The following is a 21,627-nucleotide window of genomic DNA, read 5'->3' as shown; positions in this document are numbered from 1 at the left end:
ATGGACTATGTCGGTCCATTCCTTCAAGTACCTCCACCGCAACATTTTAAAATTTAATCCTAATCTACATTTTTGTCGGCAAGTTTAAATGTCCAAAAAGAGCCACAAAATTCTGTACGTAGATGAAATTTTCGATTCATATTGGCTGCCGGTAGAGCCGACTGATACTTTTTTACTTGTTCATCAATCCGTAGATTGTCGTGGTCCCGAATATAACAAGGTTTTTATTTATTTTTTGTGGAGCTTACACATCATAAGGTGTGTGCTATCGGTCCGTAAAATGATAATTTACCATAACACGTTAAATGGGAGATTTTGAAATTCATTTATTATTAAATTCATTCCATATTTACTAAGCTTCTTGTTATTAAATTACACTTAAGTACACTCTAAAGCTTAAAAACTAAAAATTCTGCCTCACTGATCGGCCTCTAACAGGCCTTTGTGATCAAAAAATGGTAACAGGAATTTAAGATTATCCTGGATTATGGGATTATTATTATAAAGGCGAGCTTTGAATTTCAAGGCCCGTTCATCAACACCCATAAGGGCTTGATAGTCGGCATCTGTGGGATCTTGATTCAGCATTACCGGTTGGATAACCACACCTGAATGTAGAGCTAAAAAAGAAATAAACAAAACAAAAACATAATTAATAACAATGGATTTATCCTTATCCCCTTAAATGTTTGGATATACCCACCAAAAAATCTCTTCTGTTCAACATGTTGATTAAATCTCTTCAAACTTGGTATGGGATTAGAAGAATATTTCAATTTCTTTAAAGTGTCCGCAAACCAATGATGATAATCACGAAACAGCTCATCCTGATGATATCTTCTCAACTCTTCTTTTAGCGAAGTATTAAAGAAATGATGTAAATCCAAGGCGGGGGAACCCCAAAATGAATATTGAAAATCAATTAAAATAACATCAATAGGTTTTCCACTTTCTGAATCATATTTAAACATCACATTATTCGTCCACACATCGCCATGGGCAAGAACATTGACATGTCCCGCAGTGGGTAGAAAACAGCGCAAACCAATTTCCATATAATAGGGTGCCATGGCAGATATTTTCTCAGCATAATATTGGGAATTCGGTTGACGCTGCAAGTAACGGGCACAGGACAAGAAATTGTTAACGAAAAACGTTTTATAAGTATCGGTGTGCTTATTAAAGAATCCTCTGTCGTATTTTTCCAAACAACCATTTTCCCTCTCGTTGAGTACAGCAGAGGTGGCATGCATTTTGGCCAATTTTCTCAATATCAGCTGGACATGATCCATGTCTAGTCGTTCAATACGATTTGCCATCACAAAACCCTGCTGCGAAAGATCCTCAAAAATAAGAGTTTGACGCTTATAGTCGGTATACAAGGCATTTGCGAACAGTTGATCTTTGTCATTGATTTCAGCCATTAGTTGATTTAGTTTAGGCAACACCTGATCGTAAATGGACATTTCACGATTGAAAATATCATATGGCTTCATTTTCTCTTTGGCAAATTCATCATCTTCATAGGAATTTTTCACCAACAAATGTTTATCTTCCTGCACCGAACCATTGAGTCGTGAATAGCCGACTTTCACTCTTGTCATAACGCCACCATAATTTTCACCCTTACCAAATGCCAGTTTTATATTGAAAGTGTTTATTTTCACTGTCACATCGTGATGATAAAGTTTAAGGACCTCCTCAATATAGTCCTGTGTTAACCAATTGGGAATGGACATGATTTGTTGTGATATCCTCTGTTTTGAGAAATCTCTGTCAAGCAATTGTCTTAGATTACAGATCGTTGAAGACTAAATTGTTGAGGCTGGGCAGCTCATCTTATGCCTGTCGACAGTTGAGGAAAAACTGAGTAGTTTCATTTGCATGACAACGTTTTATTGCATTTTGTTTATTTTACATTAATGTCTACACCATTTCCTCTGTCAAAATCTAGTTTTCTAATCAATTACACTGTAGCCATAAGTGAGTTAAGAGACTGTACAATAGGGTTATAACTTTTTTGCAAATATCAAACATAACACCGCATAGCCGTGTAGAGCATGAACAACTACTATGAAATGCGGTGTCAGTTTTTCTCTATCGCGAAAAAAGTTTCCGCACCAAATGCATTGAAGTTCAGCAATGCATTATTTAATTTTATTTGTTATAATGACATATACGCTTTTCGTAAAAACTTGTTAATAGTTTTAATTTAATTTAAAATCAATATGAAACCATTCTGTACCAATTTGTTATCAAAGCGCGACATTTCAGAGCTTTAAATGCACCTTTGGTAATATTGCAATTTTTTGTGTTTCTTTATAAACTCGCGAATTTTATGTTTGTATTTATTTTATTTATTGTACCTATCGGACAAGAGAATATGTGAGAAAACGCGAAAGTTACAGACTGTTTTTAATGACTTTGTTTGTGAGAATCGTAATTGTTTTAACCATATTCTGACACCACAGCCTGATAAGACCAAATAAGAGAAGACACGTGTCTCGCCGTTTTTTCGTATCTCATTAACTTTCGCGGTTATAGGCTTCCAAAGGTTTGGGGCTTTGATGTAAAAAGGGTCATTTAGTCAGGACTATATCTTCCAAACCGTTAAGAAATTTGAATTTATTTTAGAGGCAAAGTTGTTGCTCTTGTCTTAAAGAACAAAAATTGTGAACACATATAATCCATCAAACATCAATCTGCACGGTCAAAATCGCCATGGTCAAATTTCTTTCAAAATTTTTTTCAGCTATCAAACCGATCAAATTTTGAGCAAACAGCCAACTACAAAAAAGTACCTCAGATCTAAATAAAAATCTTTCTAGAATATACGAACTCTGTATAGACGGTTCTTAAAGGTCAAAATAGCAAAGCAAATGTGATTTGTATCCTGTTTTCTCTGGTTTTGGTCCACAGATACTAAAGCATAGTACACACGGGCCAACAAAACTGACAGTCATCGAGGTATATTTTGTTAATGTCGAAGTCTAGCTGAATAATTGCTTTCCTAATCACTAAATAATACTTTACATATTGTATATCAAACATTATTACCTAAACAAAAGTTTTTATTTGCCATAAAATTGTAGCAAAAGTTCGTTGACTGTCAGTTTTGACTGATGGTGTGTACTCCCCTTAAACCGTTCAATATTCAAGAAAACAACCGACTACAATAATGTAGCAAAGACATCAGTACATAACTTTCTGGAACATGCGAAATGTCTAGGAACGGTTCTTAATGGTAAAAATAGCCAAACACTTTTAAAAATATTCAATTTTTACACTTTTTTCTGCGATTCTGGTCCACAGATACCGAATATCGCCCAAAAATTAAGGATACCGTCAACGACAAAAATGTACCAAAGATTTCAATAAACAATTTTTTGGAACATATGAAGATTCTAGGAATGATTCTTAGGGCTGAAATCCACTAACAATTAAATTATTTTTAACATTCCGCCTTGCTCAGGTTTGGAAATAACAAACTGTTAAAATCTCAAGGAAATTTGAAAGCTTTGGAAAATAATGGTCTAAAATAATCGAATTTTGAGCTTGAAGAATCGTTCCTAGAATCTTCATTTGTTCTAGAAACTTGTTTGTTGAAATCTAAGGTACATTTTTGTAGTTGACTGTATCCTTAATTTTTGGGCGGTTGCTTGACCCCTTTTTACATCAAAGCCTCAAACATTTGGAGGCCTACAACCGCTAAAGTTGATGAGATAGGGAAAAACGCCGAGACACGTGTCTTCTCTTTTTTGGTCTTCTATCACACTGTGGAGTCAAAATGTGGTTAATAAAACATGACTCAAAGAATTACACACAGTGCGTTTATTCAAACAAAGTAAATTTAAATTTTAAGTACAAAAAATATCAAAATGGCTTTAGTAATCGCAGTCGGTGCGGAAACGTTTTTCACCGAATCGATATAAAAAACACGTTTTCGTTATCAGCACAATTTGCCCCACATGGTACATGGTTACATGGTACTGGTGGTATTTTTTTGGTTATAACCATACTGTACAAAATTAAGTGTAATAGTGTGGACATAGAAAGCCATTGAGAAATTGGGCTTCACTTGAAAGTTTTGGAGTTCCCCATTGTCGTTATGATCGTTTTTAGATGCCTTTGTTGCTGGAACATCATCACACATTCTAAGGTCATGACCTAGTCAGCGGAAATATGCATATGAATGTATTAGGGTGATGTATTTTTAATAACCTTTTTAGCCTGTTTTTTAGGCAAAAATAATAGCGGTGGACTTATGGGCTTTTTATTCATTTTAGTGCTTTATATTCAAAAGTAACCCTGTAGGAAATGTCAATAGTGAATCTATACTGACTTACTACTGACATTGTCAACAGTACTACTGACAAACTGTAGACAACTAATGTAATTTCCTATAGACATTTTGTATGAACGTGTCATTCGAAAGTCAGTACTGACAATGGAACTAGTATGTCACTAGTAAGTCAGTAGTTCCTGAGGAACCATGTGCTGACATTGGAGGCAGTAAGTCAGTAGAGACATTGGAAGTAGTGAGTCAATAGAGACATTGGAGGTAGTGAGTCAATAGTACATAAAGGGTCATATGGAGACATTGGTACCAAATTCTTCACTATTACGTTTTTTTTTGGCTATTTGAAACTTTTTATAGATTAAAAGGCTATATAGTGTGTTTTATAAGACAAAACTTAACATCGGAACATGGAATGTTCGAAGTCTTTATGAGCTTGGAAAACTTGATAATACCATAAGCTAGATGAAACGGCTGCAAATAGATATCTTGGGTATAAGTGAGACATGGTGGACTGAAAGCTCAGAGTTCTTCTCTGAAAACACAAAGGTTTATCACTCAGGCAATGTTGACGGAATCCACAGAAAAGGTGTTGCTATCCTAGTCAAAAACAATATTGTACCCAGCGTCACAGGATTCTTCCCAGTATCTGATAGAGTAATGATGATTAAATTGTCCGCAAAACCGATTAACATAAATGTAATACAAGTTTATGCACCTACATGTGATGCACATTGGGCCCAATGACAGGTTTTTGAGGCAACAAGTCACTGGAAGCAGCTAGAGCTACAAAATTTCGTTCCAATGTTTTTAATGGGCATAAAAGTACTTCTGCAAAATTTGGTAAGAATCGGTTCAGATATAGATATAGTTTTCATGTATATGTTTCATCCGATTTAATCCGATTTTATTTTTAAGCCCCACAAAGGTCACAATTTGCATCCGATCGACTTAAAATTTGATATGGTAAACCCTGTTCAGGTTAGAATCAGGTCTTGAAAATTTGGCTCTGATCGGTTCAGATATATATCTACATATATATAGAAACCTTTTCAGGTATACCATGATGTTCGAAATATAAATCTTCTGAAATGGCTGGACCGAATTTGATAAAATTTTGTTTGTAGATTCATAAGGTCTGAGAATAGATCGTAAGGTACTTTTTATACCGAAAAATGGAGGGGGTGGGGGACCTCCCCCACAACAAGTTTTAGCCAAACGCGAAATCTCAGAGATTATTAGACGCATTGGTATACAAAACAATAGTAATTGTGACCTCTATCATTAATTTATGTTTTGGAAGTAGAAAACCGCGATCGCGTCCGTTATTTGAAAACTTTATAATTACAGGTTAAGATCTTGAAATTTAGTAGGTGTTTGTAGTACCAGTTATTAAATTTAAAGATCTAGAATATTGAAGATTTAAATGCTTGGTGTAACTCGGATAAGATTACTATAAAATTTGGCGACTTGTGTCATATTGAGCATCGTCCAGTCCCAACCCAGTCTAATAAATTAAAATATCCACATTTTTAAGTGTCACGCTATCTGTAAGTAATTTTCTATAAGTATTCGGATCCATACGGACATGCAATTTTTTTACACATATAGTACTCACTATTACCTTCTATCAGATATATATAGTTTCGACAATACGTCGCAATACCGCGAGTTTTATTCCAAAAACTAATTAAACTACAATACGAACTACACAAAAAATACACCACAAGTCTACTTCAAATATTCCTTACCAAATCTAACTTCTTTTATTTCTTAATCAGAATATTAATTTATATACCTTTACACGTTTTATCCATTAAAAAAAACTATTTATTAAATCAGCGGTTTTTAATTGCCGAGCGAAACAAATTTGTTCTTCGTTGAATAAATTTTTATAAAATTTTACAAAGTAACATGCAATATCTTTGACAGCTCGGTATGTGACCACGAAGCGTTGCCAGGTTGAAATGATTTTGTTTCTAAGTGGCTCAAAGTGTTAAGAATCTAATCCCGTTACTAATTTATACAAATATATGACTTCAAAACTAGACTTTTTGCCTCAGAAACCTGCCATTGGGCCCAATGTGTGATGGTAGCAATGAGGAAATAGAACAATTTTATAATGATGTGGAAAAATTACTGACAATGACGAAACAACACGAAATTACAATAATCCAGGGAGATTTTAATGCAAAAGTTGGGAGGGAAGAAACAACTGATGTAACAGGAAAATTTGGTTTAGGTAAACGAAATTAAAGAGGCGAGAGATTAATTCAATTCTGCCAAGAGTATAAATACAAAGTTACTAATACGTTGTTTTGCCTCCATCCGAGGCGTTTGTATACATGGAAGTCGCCACAAGATAACAGTGAGAATATTGTCAGAAACCAAATAGATTACATCTTAATAAATAAAAGATATGTGTGAACAAATGTTCCACATATCCCGGCGCTGACGTTCCCTCGGATCACATTCTTCTAGTTTGCAAAATACGCATAAAACTGGCAGTAAAACGCAAGAAAAAAACGCAGAAGAAGTTAAATTTTGATAGACTTGATGATGAATTGACGAGACATTCGGTAAAAACCCGATTGAATGCCGAACTGAATAACATCGCTGAAGATAGCGAAAATATATGGGATGATGTTAAAGAATCCATCAACAACATAACTAATAATATGTTAGGCACCTCAACGTCTAATAGAGAAAAATCATGGGTGACAGATGAAATACGAGCTCTACGCAAAGAAAGAAGCAAATACAAAAACATAAACTACGAAAAATACTGGGAAATCAATCAGGAAATTAAAATCGCAACTCGGGCTGCAAAAAATGCACAAATAAGAAAACAATGCCAGGAAATTGAAAGATTACAAATTCTCCACGACGATTTCAATCTCCATAAAAAATTGAAAGAGGCATCCGGGATATATTCCAGAAGATCTTCCACATTTCTCTTTGATGAAAACAATATAGCCCATTTCGAAGTTTCTGAAAAGAAAAAACTTTGGGAAAAATATATAAAAGCTCTATTTACGGACGAAAGTCGAACACAATTACAAAATACAGAATATCAAAGCGGTTTAACGATAAGACCCATTACAGAGGAAGAATTAAGAGCAACAATAAAAACCATGAAAGATAAAAAAGCATCGGGTCCTGATGAAATACCCACCGAAGTACTGAAACTAATAGAAGGAAGAAATATACAACTAATATTGAGATTATTCAATCAAATTTACGCCACAGGACATTACCCTCAAGACTGGCTGGAATCGACATTTGTAACCATACCTAAAAAAAAACAATGCGAATTTGTGCGGTGATTTTAGACTAATTAGCCTTATGAGCCATGCTCTAAAAATCTTTTTAAAAATAATACACAGACGAATATACCCATTATGCGAGATGCAGATGGGTAACACACAATTTGGATTCAGAGAAGGCATGGGTACCCGAGAAGCATTGCTTGGAGTTCACGTTCTAGTACAAAAATGCCGCGAAGTTCAAAAGGACGTCTTTCTTTGTTTTGTGGACTACGAGAAGGCGTTTGATACCGTAAAACACGATAAGTTGATGGATATTTTAACCGATATTGGACTAGAAGAATGTGATAAAAGATGTATTCAAAATCTATACTGGAAACAAGTATCAAATATTAAAGTGGATGGTGAATTATCTGACAATATCCCAATTTCGAAAGGTGTACGGCAAGGATGTATTTTGTCACTTCTTCTCTTTAATATATATTCTGAAAAAAATTTTCAAGAATCAATAGCTTCCAAAAACATTGGCATTAGCATCAATAACATTCGTTACGCTGATGACACCACATTACTGGCAAGCAGCTTAGCAGGGCTACAAAGACTAATAGATGCACTCATGAAGACCAGTAAAAAATATGGATTATCAATAAACATAAGAAAAACTAAATATATGATTGTCATCAGAAAACAGGTGGAAAATAATGTACCTATGATAATTAATAACATAGAAATAGAACGTGTAAGAACATATACATATCTAGGAGTCCAGATAAATGACCGTTGGGATATGTCAAGTGAAATTAAGTGCCGAATCGAAATGGCAAGAAATTCATTTTCCAAATATAAGAAAACGCTAACCAGCCATGACATAAGCCTTTCAACGAAAATACGTTTTGTCAGTTGCTACATATGGTCAGTATTATTATACTCTGCAGAAACTTGGACGATAAAATTAGCCGACGAAAAACGACTAAATTCTTTTGAAATGTGGATTTATCGTCGTATTCTAAAAATTCGCTGGACTGACCACGTTTCAAATGAAGAAGTACTACGACGGATGAATGTGGAACGACAAATAACACGCGATGTAAAAAGCCGAAAAACATCTTATCTGGGTCATATAATGCGCAATGAAAAATATAAGCTCCTCCAAGCCATTATCCAAACCACAATAGATGGAAGAAGACCAAGAGGCAGAAAAGAAACATCATGGATAAGAAATATTCAAGAATGGACGGGACTGCAAGACGAAAGAAACCTCCTGAATGCTGCCAAGAATCGAAACCTATCTATAATGGAATAAAAAATATAATTAAATTGTTAACAATGTAAAACATAATTGTATGATCGCTAACACCCGAATACGGGTTGGCAAATAAAGAAGAAGAAGATAAGACGATGAACTTATACTTTTGTTTAAGTAGTATATTTTATTAAAGAATAACATATAATTATGAAAATACTAAAAAGTACAAATTGCGTATTACAGTATATTTATCTTTATAAAAGGCTACGTCCAAGATTCCACAAAAGCACAAAATTAGTAAATTAGTAAAGCCAATCTTTTCAAGGCAGACTAACCAATAATAAAAAATATCGTCTTCATTGTCAGAAATATCATCGCCTAAGAATTGGTGGTTCTTGGCCATAAGAATTGGTGTGATTTATCTGCTTAAAATATTTCTTCTTCTGCTTCGCGTTTTATTAGGCTTTTCGCTGAATATTGATACATATAACATCTAAGAATTGAAAAGAATAAACATGTATAAATAAGCATAAATAAACAAAATGTCCTTAAATTTTCTTACATTACAGCCGTATGTATAAACATTGCAAAAATCTCGCAATCAATTTTTGCCAAATAACCCTTCAACATTCTAACTCATTATTATGCCGTGTCCAAATATCAGATGTAAGTTGCGTTCATCATTTCCAGCGAGACGGGACAATATTCGTCATCTTCTCTAAAGATTCCATAAAATGTCTAATAGTCGAAGTTTCACCACAAATGTTGTCAGCCGCCTCAGAACCTGCATTTTGATATAGAATTGTCTATTTTTTCACTTGTCTGTTACTTTCCTTTTCTAATTTCCTTTGCTCATACTTGTTGTTATTAAAATTATATATTTTATTGATTTTTCACAAAAACACATTATTTTATGCCAAACAATTAAAAAATATAAGATGCTTCGTTGGGCTATCAGTTTTCACTATAAACAATGCTTCTTCTTATTAAGGTAAAAGTATCAATTGTTGACAACCTGTTGCAAAGTGTTGACTTTGTCACCATAATAGTAGACAAAGTGGTGACATGTCGACACATGTCCCCATGCTTCCTACAGGGAAGCTAAAATAAAGAATTACACAGTAGAATTCAGATATAGCGACCATCGGTTATAAGGAACTACGTTTATAACGAACAAAGTTTTGTGTTCACAAAGAATTTTTCTAAATATTTCTACACACATTCAACTTCCTAAAATGACCACGATTATAACGAACAACAATTGTTACCCCGCAAGTAGAATTTCTTACAATTTGGTAGTAACAGTGTTTTATTCATAAATTCACCAAAAACTTGAAGATAATTGTACCCTCTGTCATTAGCCTTTACGCTAAACTTAGATCAAGGTACCTACCCCACAGAACTTCAATTTTTTCCCTAAAATGTGGCGCACGATAGCTCTCGAAGGAAGCAATGTATATGGTCAATATTGTGCACATCGTAATATTTCTACAAGACATAGATCAGGATAGATTATGGACTATATCAGTCCACTCCTTCAGGTACCTTCCACACAAAATTTCGGAAAAGTACAGTTTAAGACCTTCTCGAATTGTTTTGATTTTTTTGCAAACAGCTTGTATTCGCTGCGCCCATTACGACGGTACATGTTTTTTTCAGGGACAAGTCCCTACTTCCTGAGAAAATGGACCGAAATCTATAAACGCCATGTGTAGTGGTTCAACCGGTTCAGTCCAAAACTTGGCTGTCGTAATATTTGGTTTAACTTCGAAAATGATACATATCAGCCTTTTCCTTAGGGTACCTTCCCCACAAAAATTCAAGATTTTTGTTTATGTGCAGTTTTTAGTCTGTTCGAAAATCCTTCATTCCTGTTTCCTGATATATAGGTCCAAAACCTCTAAGTTATACGATGGCCAACTGAAATGACTGTAGAACGCGCTATAAATCGAAAAGAAATGACTCCCAAAATAAAACCCACGTTCAAAGTGTTTAAGATAAATAAAACAACTAAATAAATGTTAATAAATGAAACGTATTATTTTTTTTGGTGAAATAAGTTATTTTTTACGGGGGCTACGGTGGTGCAGCGTTAGCACGTCCGCCTTGCACTCAGAAGGTCTGCGGTTAGAATTCCAGGCCAAGCAACATCAAATTTACAACGGTGGCAATATTCCCCTCAGTAATGCTGGCGACATTTCCTGAGTATTTCAGCCATGAAAAACTTCTCTAAAAGTGGTGTCGTAAGACACGCCGTTTGGACTCGGCAATAAAAAGTAGGTCCCATATCATTGAGCCAATATGAATCGGCGTGCACTCATTGATATGAGAGAAGTCTCCCTTGTCCCTTCGGGGATATTGTGGGAACATATGTATGTGTGTGTAAGTTATTTTTTACAGAGGTATATAGGAAAACTTTTATTGACAAATTAAAAAAAAAATAGGAAAAAAGGAATTATTCGAATCCCAATACCAAATAGGACTTAAAATGTTTCTAAATAACGCTATGCAACACTGAAAATGCAAACAAATTCCAGTATGCATTTTTATACCCTACACTACACTGTGGTAAGGGGTATTATGCCCTTGTACATTTGTATGTAACATACATAAGGAGACGAAATATACCCATCGTTTCTTTTAGGGATATACACATAATCACTTTCTGAGTCGATGTATGCATGTCCGTCTGTCCATGTAATTTTGTTCGCAACGTCGCATTTTTTGTCCGATTCAGCTTAAAATTAAGGAATATAATTTTGTTAGCCATAGGACGAACGCTATTGCTTTTGGTGAAAATCGGTTCAGATTTGGATATAGCTCTCATATATATTTTCGGCCGATTTGACGTATTTGCTGCACCAAACACACTATATAGGTCCGATTTTGATGAAATTTGGATTTTGTGACTGAAGTCGGTCTAGTAATAAGTGTGCCAAATTATATCGAAATCGGTCCCATACATATTTTTGCCCGATTCAAGGTATTTGCTGCACCAAACACGCTATATATGGTTAATTTCGATGAAATATGGAATGTGTGACTGAATTCGGTCTAAAAATAAATGTGCCAAATTACATCGAAATCGGTTTAGATTTGGATATAGCTCCCATATATATTTTCGGCCGATTTGACGTATTTGCTGCACCAAACACGCTATATACGTCCGATTTTAATGAAATTTGGAATATGTGACTGAATTCGGTCTGAAAATAAATGTGCCAAATTACATCGAAATCGGTTCAGATTTCGATTTCTGAAACAATTTGCCCCGCCATCCTTACCACTGTTTTAGTGGTTGTTTTGGAGCTTACACGGAGCCCAATGGCAAAATTATGGACATACACAAGAAAGTCGAGGAATTAATTCCATTGTATATGGAATTATGTAATTGTGAATTTTGGGGCCAACTACACTCAGATATTAATGCTTTTGCTCACGGTGACCAACAATATTTTGACCAAGTACGATAAGAAAACCCAATAGCCTCTGGGTGCAATTAAAATTGGTTTTTAATATTCGACTTGGACCTCACCAGCAGTGGATTTTATTTCCTTAATTGTTCTGTGGCTGGGAGATTGAAAAAATAACCCATTACTTCTTAGCCTACTAGCAATGTAAAAGGTAGCTTGTTTTCCTTTAATATAAGCTAAACCATTTTTGTATTGTCCTGCCATTCCAATTAGAAGTATGTACATATATTCATTTCGATTTCGAATTGACATTGTAATTTAACCCGAACATTTATTTAGAAATGGTGTATCAGGGAAATGTTACATATTCTCAGGTTTTATTGTGACCGAAGAATGTTTAAATCGTGATTTTTTATTACAACAGTAGTGATGGCAGTAGCAGTAAACCGAATGACATTACGAGCTTCCATTCATGCTTTTATTTAAGTAAGTCAATTAAGAAGATATTACGTTCATAAATTTAGACACGAGAAATGCAAGTGTCATTTTATGATTTACTTAAGTGAAGATATCAACGTTACGCTTCAATTGAAAGGCGTAATGGGATTATCTAACAAAGTCTAACATAAGTCTGTCATAAAAAATGCCTTACAATGGGTCATAAAGTTGGGTATCAACAAAGGATTTTTGGAGGACAAACACCATGTCATCATATGTCCGATTGTGAGTCAAATGCCTGTGATTTAAGTCAAAGTCCATCGAGGTTCTAAAAATTTTTATATTTTCTCTTCACATTCACAAAATTTCAAAATATATTGATTAGAATGAAAATTATTTCACGGTGCGCCTTAACCAAATTTAAATGGAAGGAGCTTACACCTGGGAAGTTTTTGTGGATTCTGAAACTGCAATGTTCATAGATGAGAAAAATCAAAAAAATAAAAAAGTTCACACCTTTAGGAGATTTTTAAGTTTCAACGATTTTGCTTGAGAACGGTAAGTCCCATCGAAATGGGGCTAAAGAAAAAATTGTAGCTGTAAAAATTCTCAATTTGAACTTGTATATCTCAAAAACGGTAAAACCTACGAAAATATCATAAAGGTCAATTTTGTAGAGAATTTTCACTGCTACAACGTTTTCTTTAGTCCAATTTCCATAGGACTTGCAATTTTCAAGCGAAATGGTGAAAACCTAAAAAACCCCTAAAAATGTGTATTTTGACCGCGATTTATTTAAAAACCCCTCCGGGGATTTTTTAGTTTTTTAATTTTTCTCATCTATGAACATAGCAGTTTCAGAATCCGCAGAAACTTCCCAGGTGTAAGATCCTTCCATTTAAATTTGGTTAAGTCACACCGTGATTTTCATGTTTAATTTCGTCTCCGGAAAACTCACACTTAAATAAAGATTTTAATTGAAGACGTTTCGGTCAAGACTAGAGTTATATTATTCATTGATCCATATCGAGCCTTAACAAGTTTCACGTTAAGAGAAATTACCCTCACTTCATTGTAAGTCCTTATTTAAAGAAGGGTTAATAAAAATTTACTTCGAGGCCTTTGTCATTTATGACCCGACTATATAACTGCTCTTATTTTATCTGTCTAAGTGTCGTAAGTTTCGTCAGCTGCAAATCTATTTAAATATTTGCATTTTACACCACACAAAGGAGGAGATTATTTACACTACCCCCGAACTGCTTTACGAGTAGCCGTTCTACAGCTGTTGTTGCTGCTGCGAAAAAGTCACGGACATAAATCAAAATTAATAAGTTTGAAGAGCAAAAAACCAACAAAAAAATTCCACACGCTTAGATATCAAAAATCTTAAGAATTTGAAATATATAGAGAAACAGAATTGAGGAACAGTGCCATTGCTTGCTTGCAGCTTAGCCAGCAGACAATGTCAAGTAGTAAATTGTAGATTAAAAAAATCACACATATCAAGGACATCTATATACATCAAAGAAGACAAAGAAAACTTATCAATTCAAAAAAATGTCTGCTTCGGAACTAATTGCCAAAATTGAAAACACTTTGCCCAAGGCCAAAAAGTGCCACGAAGACATTTCCCTCGAATATTGTCCCGAATGGTTGAGCAAAGATTATTTCGAGTCGTGCTTGAGGTCTTACTACAAAGATGACAGTATCAAGTTGCTGAAACTACATGCCAAACCTGCCTTGGGTAAGGGTGAAAATTATGGTGGTGTACTGACAAGGGTCAAGGCGGAATATAAAAATTCCCAAGGCTGTCTAAAGAAGGGAGGTTATATTGTAAAAACCTCTTTTGAGGGTGATGAGCTTGCCCGCAAAACCATGGAACCCTATGACATATTCAATCGTGAAATCGAAATCTACGAAGACGTACTGCCCAAGTTGAAAGCCCTCCTGCAGGAAATCGGGGATGACGAACAAATTTTTGCCGAAACTATGGCTGCGGATCGTGAAAAATCGGCTTTGGTTTTTGAAGATCTCAACGAAAGGGATTACACTATGCCCGATCGTTTGCGCGGTTTGGATATGGACATCGCCTTGATTGTGTTGAGGAAATTGGCCAAAATGCATGCCTGTTCGGCGGTGTTAAATGAACGTGAGCCCCATTGCCTGGAACATTACGACAAGGGTATGTTTAATCGTCACACTGAGATATATGCGCCCTGCTTTAGAGGTTGTTTTGAGGCTTGTACAAGGCGTGTTGCCCAATGGCCAGAATTTAAGGACATACACAAGAAACTCGTTGATTTAATTCCATTGTTTATGGAATTGGGTAAACGGGTATTTGACCCCTTACCCTCACATTTCAATGTTTTTGCTCACGGTGATCTCTGGACCAACAATGTTTTGGTCAAATACGACAAGAAAACTCAAAAGCCCCTGGATGTTATTATAATTGATTTTCAATATTCGGCCTGGACCTCACCGGCGGTGGATTTGTTCTATTTTCTTAACGGTTCTCTGATTGAGGGATTGGATTTAGAAAAAATGGATGAGTTTATACACCACTACTACACGTATCTTAGAGAGACTTTGGAGAAATTGAAGTATCAGGGCAGCATACCCAGTTTGCATAAATTCCATCAACAGCTGCAAGAAAAATCCTTTTATTGTAAGTCTCAAAATATTTAAATATTTCATTTGAAAAAAATAATTAAATACCTTTATTTTTTCTAGCCATGCACACAAGCTGTGTCGTCCAACCGATCCAACGCAATAACGTAAACGATGATGCCGATTTCAATGCCCTCATGCAAACCGACGAACGGGCCATACGTTTTAAGGACACTTGCTACAGCAATCCTTATATGCATCGCATACTTCGCAAATTGTTGCCAATCTATGATCATCGGGGTCTTTTGGATAAGGACCAATGAGAAGGAAGTGTTTTGAAATTTATCTTCCTTCGGTTTTGTTAAAATTATAATTTTCCATTTTCTTTTGGTGTGGTTTAGTTTTAGAATTCTGTATAATTTCGTTTTTAAGAAGTAATTTTACTTGTATGTGTGATTTCATAACCATGAGGCTACTTTAAATAGAGTGTTTTCATTTATTATTTAAGGTTTGGGTCTGTACACTAAAACGGTTTTCCGTAAAATAACTATAATGTTCTCAAGAATGAACAGTTGATAGTAGGATCATTACTCATTATACCCTCAGCATTTATGCTAACGAGGGTATATACACTTTCATACGGGCAAAATGTGCCTCATCGAAATAATGGTTTTAGACCTCAAGTATGTTTGGACGAAATGGAGTCGAAAATTTGGAGTCGATTTAGCAATGTCCGTTCGTCTGTCTGTCTGGCTTGATGAAGCGCACGATAACTCTCGAACGGATCAACCGATTCGGTTCAAAATTTGGCTTTCGTAATATTTTGTCTAAACTTAGTTTAAGTTCGAAGATGGGTTATATCAGTCCACACCTTCCGATACCTCCCCCACAAACGTTCGAAAATGTTCGGAAAATTTGTGTGCACGATAACTCTTGAAGGGAGTAACCGATTTGATCCATACTTTACACTTCGTGAAATTTCTACCAGACTTAGATGAGGTTTCAATATGGACTCAATCGGTCCTCTTCTTCGGGTACCTCCCACATAAAAGTTCGGAAAAGTTCATTTTAGGACCTGCTCTCGAATCGCTTTGGTTTTTGTTGTAACAACTTGTATTCACCGCCCCCCATACGATGATACAAGTTTTATCAGGGGCAAGTCCATACTTCCTGAGAAAATAGCCTGAAATGTGAAAAAACCCTATGACACCGTGTTTAGTGGTTGGAGCTCAAGATAACTCTTGAACGGATCTGTAGACTCGGTTCAAACTTTGGCCTTCGTAATATTTTGTCCAAACTTAGTATAAGTTCGAAGATTAGCCATATCTGTCCACACCTTCAGTTACCTCCCTCACAAAAGTTCAAAAATGTTCGGAAAAATTGTGCGCACGATAACCCTTGAAGGGAGTGACCGATTTGGTCCACTCATTCGGGTACCTCCCACACAAAATTTTGGATAAATTTAGCAGATGAAGCAAAGCATCTTTGAACTGAATAAAAACACATTCCAAAGGGTGCCTTTAAATTCACATCCAAAGAAATCAAAACGAGTGTTTTGGATTCAAATTGAACTGCATCCTATTCTACCCTAAGGGTTTGTTAAAATGCGATTCCAAATGGTTAGTGAAAATGCAATGCCAAAGGGTTAGTTACATTGCAGTGCTAATGAAGTGCATCTCTTAGTAGTCACTCTCTTGTAAAAATCATGCGTAAAAATTCATAATTTGATGTATTTACAAATCACTTGTACATATCGCTCATTTACTCAAAGAGTGACACATCTCAAAGAATCAAGTTTCGAGAAAAACGCGTTTTTAGTTGGCTATTGAAATTCGACTTTCCAACTTAAAATGATTATTACACAAAAACTAAAATAACTACATACTTGGACCATATTTTGCAATAGCTAGCCAGATATCAGTGCAAAATTTCTGTGCAAGACCAAGCATGATTTGAAGTGTTTTAGTGTTTCATAAACTCAAAAAACTTTTGTGTTGATTTATGCGAAACTCGTAGTAAATGAGCTGTAACTCGTCGAGTTTTAGAGATATCATCATGAAAATTTTACACAAGATAAAGTAGAAGTCGTAGAAAAAAACAGAAATTTCTAACTCAGAAAACGCTTTTTTGATGTTATGCCACTGTTTGAGTAAATGAGCGATATGATTTAACTGCATCTTTGGAGGCAAACTTTTTGCTGGGTGTATTTATGGGGTTTTAAACGTTAAGAACCTTTAAAATCGTTCTTAAATGGATAAATACCTTTGCTTATGCATTAAATTATTTCATGCGCATTCGTAATCAAATTATTGTGACTAGGATAATTCATATGTGAAAGTATTTTCACCTACACTGAAAGAAAAAAGTTTCATTGATTTTGAACCAACGTAGAGTTTCATTGAATAAATGAAAAGTTTTATTAAATAAAAATAATGAGTTTCTTCATTATTCCAATGAAATTTCCACAATTATGCAATGATACTCGTTTATTATATTCAATAAAGTAGTTAGAACATACAGTTATATTATTGCTATGAAAATTTCACATTAATACTACGAAACAATAATGAAACTTATTTTATGAAACTCAATGAACTTCTCCATTAATACAAAGAAAGTCTTACGTTGGTTCAAAATCAATGACAAATTTCATTGATACAACGTAATTTTCTTTCAGTGTACTATTGCCTCAAATAAGTCCATATCTACATTTGGAAATTTTCCTTGCGGCAATTGTCAGTTTGATAAAGAGAGAGGTGAGACATATGATAACCCTCACAATCTCTCCACACCTTCTCTCACCGAAAAACTGACAATTGCCGCAAGGAAAATTGCATAATGTAGATATGGGCTAAGGGAAAAAAGTATTAGCGGGCTTTGCCGACAGAGTTATACCCTCAGTATGTGACATAAAAAAGGAAGTAAACCCAATACATTACTGTTGTAAAAGAACTGTGGACCACCAGTCCCGGCTCCGTACCTCCCGATTTTCGGTATTTATAAAGTTTTAGCTTCCTTATCCTACCAAGATGGCTGAAATTTAGTATGTTGTTATCGTTAAGTGTATAAAACATTCCACCTGAAATTTGTTGGTATAAGTCCACGAATTAATATAGCCCCAATAGAACGGTACCTCCCGATATTCGGTATTTTGTAGGTTTTAGCTTCATTATCCCGCCATTATCCTGAAATTTGGTATTTAGTTACCGTTGGGTGTATGGAACTTTCCACCTGAAATTTGATGGTATAGGTTCACGCCTTCATATAGCCCCCATAGAACGGTACTTCCCGATATTCGGTATTTTTAAGGTTTTAGCTTCTGTATCCCACCAAAATGGTTGAAATTTTGAAATTCGTCTTCGTTGAGGATATAAAAAATCGTTCCACCTGAAATTTGTTGGTATAAGTCCACGCATTCATATAGCCCCCATAGAATGGTACCTCCCGATATTCGGTATTTTGGAGGTTTTAGCTTCATTATCCCACCAAAATGGCTGAAATTTGGTATTTAGTTACCGTTGGGTGTATAGAACATTCCACCTGAAATGTGATGGTATAGATTCACGCCTTTATAAGCCCCCATAGAACGGTACTTCCCGATATTCGGTATTTTGAAGGTTTTAGCTTCTGTATCCCACCAAAATGGTTGAAATTTTGAAATGCGTCTTCGTTGAGGATATAAAAAATCGTTCCACCTAAAATGTGATTGTATAGATTCACGCCTTCATATAGCCCCCATAGAACGGTACTTCCCGATATTAGGTATTTTTAAGGCTTTAGCTTCTGTATCCCACCAAAATGGTTGAAATGTTGAAATTCGTCTTCGTTGAGGATATAAAAAATCGTTCCACCTGAAATTTGTTGGTATAGGTCCACGCCTTCATATAGCCCCGTAGAACTGTACCTCCCGATATTCGGTATTTTGAAGGATTTAGCTTCATTATCCCACCAAAATGGCTGAAATTTGGTAATTAGTCTTCGTTGAGGATATAAAATATTCCACCTGAAATTTGTTGGTATAAGTCTACGTGTTCATATAGCCCCCATAGAACGGTACTTCCACATTTTCGGTATTTTGAAGGTTTTGGCCCCAATATGAACCCGAAATGGCTGAAATTTGAATTTTGTCTTTGTTTCAGTTAGCAAATTCTACTCCTCACAGGAATAAGCCTTGGAGCGGTGGCGGAGCTAAGTACTTTCTCAGATGAAAGGAAACTAATTATTCCATTCTCTTTCAATTTAATTTTGGTGGACGTTTTTTTACTGGTTTCATATGTTCTAACTATTTAAAAAAGTCAAACCCCATAAAAATACAAAAAATTATTTACTCTTTGTTGTAGTCAAGCTTAATCTCATATTTGTTGTGTTCAAATTTAAAAAACAAGTTTAAAGTGGGGTGTAGTTAAAATTGATTACTTTTGGGGATGGCAGAGAATACTAGTTTCGTCCAACGCCACTTGGACTCATCAGTTCTCTTAGTTCTTTGTATTGAAACAAAGAACCCTTCCCCAATTTTATGACTACTCGAGCTCAAGAATAAGTGTGACTGATGAATTCGTTTCAATGCGAATTCAACCGAAAACACCTAAAAACTCTCGTAGCCGCATATATAAACCAAATTAACTACTCCCACTGTCATAAAATGTTCACATTTTAGCAATGTTTACATTTATAATAACTTTTTGCAAATAAAATTCTTAAAAAACACAAGGAACAATTTATTTTATGGTATTTTAATAATTAAAATAATAAAAATTAAATTAAATATAATAAATAATTAAAATTTAATTACTCAGCAAAATGTTTGTATCCAAAATTAAATCATAGGTGCAAGAAATGTCAGACTGCATATTTGTTTGCAGACAAAAAATTAGTTGAATGAAGTCATGATTTTTAGAAGGGCATGGTGCAGCTAGGATGCAATCAATTTTAGATGTTTATTACCTATTTTGCATGACTCTATGCAAGAAGCGTTTTAAGATGTTTTTGGGTATTTTTGGGTATTTTTGTGTAATAAAAGCTAACTTTCTAGAATAAAGGTATTTGATTCTTATTTGCACTCAGTCGCTTTTTAAAATAATCTATTTGAAATATTCCATTGTTTTATATTCATTATATTTCAATTTCATTAAGACTATCGAACTAAAATCAAACTACTATTTTTTCAAACAAAAATGTTCTACAAAAACATGAGTTTGGTACTAATTTGAACGAAACTAGAGAAAGAGGTCATAAATATTAATTAGAAGTTACCACAACTCTTTAAAATACTTTTTCCAAATGTCCCCGAGGTCTCAAATCAGTGAAAATGCTCGCTTAATAGATGTGTACTTCTCCCATATACATGCATTTTGAGTATTTGCGAATCAATTTTTAAATTAATCCATTGAATGTATATTTATTCACTACAAAGAACTAATGCAAAATGTGTACTTAAGAAGCAAATTAGACAGTATCCTCACTGCACCATGCCCTTGTAAAAATCATGACTTCTTTCACGTAAAAAGATGTAGTCCGAAATCACTTGCACTCATGATTCAACTACTTCTTTGGCTACAAACATTTTGCTGGGTATAGTCCATAATCCAACCTGATACATGACTGGATGAAATAATATAATGTGTAAAGTCTGCATCAATCAGAAACTCCCTGCAAGAATTATCTTGCGGATTTGCCATTTTGGGTGGTGTCATCAGGGTTTCTTGGAACATTTTGCCCAATATCTCTGGAAGTATGGGCTTGCGCAAGAAAAAAATTGAACCGTAGAAAAGAGAGCCGCATGGACAACCTACTAAAAAATTAAAGACGATCCGAAAGGACCTCTTAAACTTCACTTTATCCGAATTTTGTGTGGGATGTGCCCGAAGGAGTGGAACAATATATTGCACATTCCCAATCTATATTTGGAAGGAATAATACGATGTGCAAAGCTTGGACCAAATCGATTGCTCCCTTCGAGAGTTATCGTCCACACCATTTTACAGACAAATTTTGAACTTTTGTGGGGGAGACCCATATTCGAACTTAAACTAAGTTTGGACAAAATATTACGCTTGGTTCGAATCGGTTGATCCGTTCGAAAGTTATCCACCAGCAAGCCAGACAGGCGGACGGACATGGCTAAATCGACTCCGAATTGTCTGAAACGAATTTCGTCCAGACATATTTGGGGTCTAAAACCGTTATTTCGATGAGGCACATTTGTTGCCGTGTCAAAGTGTATATACTCTTTTAGCCTAAAGGCAGAGGGCAGATAAAACGTATAATTTATATGGGAAACGGTATGAGAAAAACACACATTTTTAAGCATGAAATTTCAAAAAAATTAAAAAAAAGTGCTAAATGTTTTGTTCCAAG

General features: G+C 35.0%; 2 protein-coding genes across 2 annotated transcripts in view; one reads left to right on the top strand and one right to left on the bottom strand.

Annotated features, from left to right (window-relative positions):
- Nucleotides 1-303: 303 nt before the first annotated feature.
- LOC141391554 (uncharacterized) overlaps nucleotides 304-21,627 on the bottom strand; it is a 34,802-nt gene continuing 13,478 nt past the window's right edge. Inside the window, exons 5-6 of the mRNA XM_073964426.1 lie at nucleotides 704-1,811; nucleotides 304-620 (exon numbers count right to left, since the gene is read on the bottom strand). Coding sequence (XP_073820527.1) covers nucleotides 418-620; nucleotides 704-1,811 — 1,311 coding nt within the window. The 3' untranslated portion in view covers nucleotides 304-417. The remainder of the gene's footprint in view (nucleotides 621-703; nucleotides 1,812-21,627) is intronic.
- Nucleotides 13,947-15,756, top strand: LOC141393983 (uncharacterized). The gene is made up of 2 exons (XM_073967668.1): nucleotides 13,947-15,328; nucleotides 15,394-15,756. Exons 1-2 carry the CDS (start codon nucleotides 14,221-14,223, stop codon nucleotides 15,591-15,593), a joined length of 1,308 nt encoding a protein of 435 aa, XP_073823769.1. The 5' UTR covers nucleotides 13,947-14,220; the 3' UTR covers nucleotides 15,594-15,756.

The sequence above is a fragment of the Musca autumnalis genome, unplaced genomic scaffold (genome assembly GCF_047663935.1).
Source record: "Musca autumnalis isolate F117 unplaced genomic scaffold, ASM4766393v1 scaffold_1, whole genome shotgun sequence".
Classification (NCBI taxonomy): domain Eukaryota; kingdom Metazoa; phylum Arthropoda; class Insecta; order Diptera; family Muscidae; genus Musca; species Musca autumnalis.
Note: the sequence above shows the minus strand (reverse complement) of the source record. Positions and strands in the feature narration are given on the sequence as shown.